Below are 3,034 nucleotides of genomic sequence, written 5' to 3' on the forward strand. Positions count from 1 at the left end.
CAGCGGCGCAGGGCTGATGACGAGGTGTTGTTCGCCGTCCTTGTACACGCTAAAACGCAAGTTTCAATAAAGATTTTTAAATCTCAACACGCACTACATATTTGGAGTTTGAACTGTATGTATTGGTATACCGTATGTACATTCGCCTCGAATTGCATTTAATACAGCCCTGTATCGCTGTCTGCGTCGAACACCTTGGATTAGCAAGAACTGAAGGCGTTATGTTCTTTCAATTTGTATTTTCTGGGGACCGTGCTTTTCTTTCGATTTCCTCTGTCCACTTTATGCATTTCTAATTGATTGACATGATAACCAATAAGGTACAGTACATACAAGGAATGAAAAGAGTGAGAAAGGTCGGAACTTCTCAAGACGGTCAGAAATGCCAAACAATGTGACTAACTTTTTCTTACAAAAGTGAGACCTCGATTGACAAGAGATTCGCCACCTTTGAATCATCTCATCCTACGTAGACTCGGAGGCGAATCGACCATCTCGATACTGTGCTGCACCTCCTCACCTATCAGGCTTTCTTCTGAATCTCAATCCCACAAGCAACTCGAAAATGGTTCAATCTGAAACACCTGTTCATAGTCAGACCAATGCCGAATTGCTCAACTATACCCTTCCTGGTTTCTTGTATGTCTCATCACGCCCTAAGAAAAGACTTACCTTGTGTCTACGCACACTGATTCAAACTTGGTGTGGGCGCCTGGCATGTCAATTTTTTAAGAATGGGAGGGTATGCGAGCGCCTGGGTAGGTGGAATGGTGATGATGGAGTCTATCCGAGTGTTATATCGATACCCGAAGGATCATGTATTACTTCGGTGTTCCGTGATTATCATCCTCATACTATCTATTGTGCACACAGCGTGAGTCTTCCTTACATTTTTTGCTCGGTTGATGTGTTAATGGTCTAGTCTCTTTGTTGATTTTCACATTCCTTAAAGGTCTTTCGTCGTGATCGTCTACTATTACTCCGTCTTGCACTTTGGGGATTATCAAGGTTTAGATGTGGCCATACCAGAATTAGGGTGAGTGACCTTCGGTTTTCCAATTGTCCAATCCGGTCAACACATGCATCTCGTCATATTGACCGGATCTGCTATGTATTTCCATCGGTTCGCCATTAGAGTTCACATCTTGCTGTCACGAGTGGTCGTAACGATATGTGAGCCTTTGTCCACCATCATCATCTTCTGGTTCTGACGAAACAAGTTTTACACGACTTTTGTAGCGCAACTCTTTTTTACTTATCGACTCTATGTGTTCTCCAACCACAACATCCCAATTACTATTGTTTCGATCGTACTCTCGCTATATCATTTTGGTCTCTCAATCATGGTGTCAACCCATTTCATCCAAACTAAGAGATACTCTGAGCTTTCATTGCTAGTAATCCTTTACTTGTGAGTCATCAACGCCTTTTTTATCTAGATTGCCTCTGAGCTAACGTTATCCCTCATTCCGTCACAGGCTTTACTCCGGCGCGGTACGCTCAACTTGCATTTTGAATTATTCAGTCTTTTCAGCTACTGACTCGACATACCTTCATAGATCGCTGGAGATATGTTCCTCACTGTCGCCCTCTACCTATTCTTGAAGACTCAAAAGACACAGTTCACCAAAACTCGATCGTGAGTGTTCTTGCTCGCAAATGTTGTATTCTCGGCACTCGATTCTCAATGCTCACCAATGTCTTTCTCTAAAGTGTTATAAATGAAATCATTATGCTCTCATTTCAGACAAGGTCAGGCCGGTCAAAAGTTCTTTATCTTGATATACTTGCTCATACTTTTTGACGTTCGCTTGATAGTTTCTTCACCACTGCATTGGCCGTGGTTTCTATCGTCATCTTGGGTCACGTTGGTCTCGGAATCCTGTATGCGCTCACGTGAGTGCACCTTTGTAATTGACCCACCCTCGCCTTGACCCCTCACTTATATCTATCACACCAATGGAATAGTCTGCCTGCCGCCCAATTGTATCTCCTTTCTGTGGTAAGTTGTCGATGTTTGCGATTTTCTCTTCTCGAACTATGTTAACGTTCTGTGTGTCTACAGGTTGTTACACTCAATTCACGTTCTGGCTTTGCAAAAACGCTGGCAGCAAGTAGTGACAAGAGCTTCGCAGCCACTCGCCTCCCTGCGGTAAGTTGAATTATGCCAGTGAAATCATCTGTACCTTAGGCTGACTCTGAGACTGTAATGCAAATGTTGAAACAGAACAATATCTTCAATGCCACACCACTGGAAGGTGTTGGTGTACGGATTGATCGTGTCGTCTTTACCGACGTTGAAGCTGCTCCACCAGCGAATACGTACTCAAAATTCGCAAACGTTCGAGCGCCTGGCCCACCGAAATCAAATGAGAAAATCTTTTCATCAACGGAAGGCTCGCAAACTGCAGAAAAATTGGATGCTGAACCTCTCTATCCTCCTTGCCAGCCCTCAAGTCCACTGAAACCGCGCTTTCTTTGAGCACATAGTCTCATACGCCTGATGTCTGATTTAGCTCGTTGACGTAGCTAGTGTGGGATGTGTTAAACTGTACATGGATTCATCCAAGCCCTTGATACTCTGATACCCCTTGCATTCTTTCTCTCCGCTTCTTGTTTTTGGTCAATCTTTTTGTTTTTTTGAACCTGAGAACTTTACTATTTCTCGATCATTTGTCAAGCTCATTTTTGGGTTCACCAGGTCTTTTGGACACGAGAATATACATTCTCTTTTCATTCATTCGACTCGATCGATACTCACTCGTTAAAATCATTTGAAATCTTCTGATTGTTTTTTATTTTTCATTTTTTGTTGCTTTTGTGAATGTGATTGGATTTTTTTTGTATAGGCTGGATGTAATTATGTTCCATTCTCTAAGTTTCTTATGCTTAGGTAAGTTGCTATCGTGCGCTTATGGTAATTATGTTATAATCTCCAATAAGCTACTGTCCACCAAACCATTTCTAAAGAATCGTTGTTGGTAACTTGTTATTAACAGAGTGGAATGGGAAGTTGGTTTATTACATGTGTATA

At 42.2% G+C, this 3,034-nt stretch overlaps 1 protein-coding gene across 1 annotated transcript; it reads left to right on the plus strand.

Annotated features, from left to right (window-relative positions):
• Positions 1-565: 565 nt before the first annotated feature.
• Positions 566-2,482, plus strand: MELLADRAFT_78729 (uncharacterized protein; the record flags this gene model as incomplete). The annotated part of the gene is made up of 11 exons (XM_007413870.1): positions 566-639; positions 953-1,036; positions 1,136-1,173; positions 1,240-1,411; positions 1,479-1,494; positions 1,560-1,639; positions 1,714-1,752; positions 1,819-1,896; positions 1,969-2,002; positions 2,066-2,152; positions 2,192-2,482. 11 exons carry the CDS (start codon positions 566-568, stop codon positions 2,480-2,482), a joined length of 993 nt encoding a protein of 330 aa, XP_007413932.1.
• Positions 2,483-3,034: the final 552 nt, after the last annotated feature.

Source organism: Melampsora larici-populina, assembly GCF_000204055.1.
Source record: "Melampsora larici-populina 98AG31 unplaced genomic scaffold MELLAscaffold_39, whole genome shotgun sequence".
Lineage (NCBI taxonomy): Eukaryota > Fungi > Basidiomycota > Pucciniomycetes > Pucciniales > Melampsoraceae > Melampsora > Melampsora laricis-populina.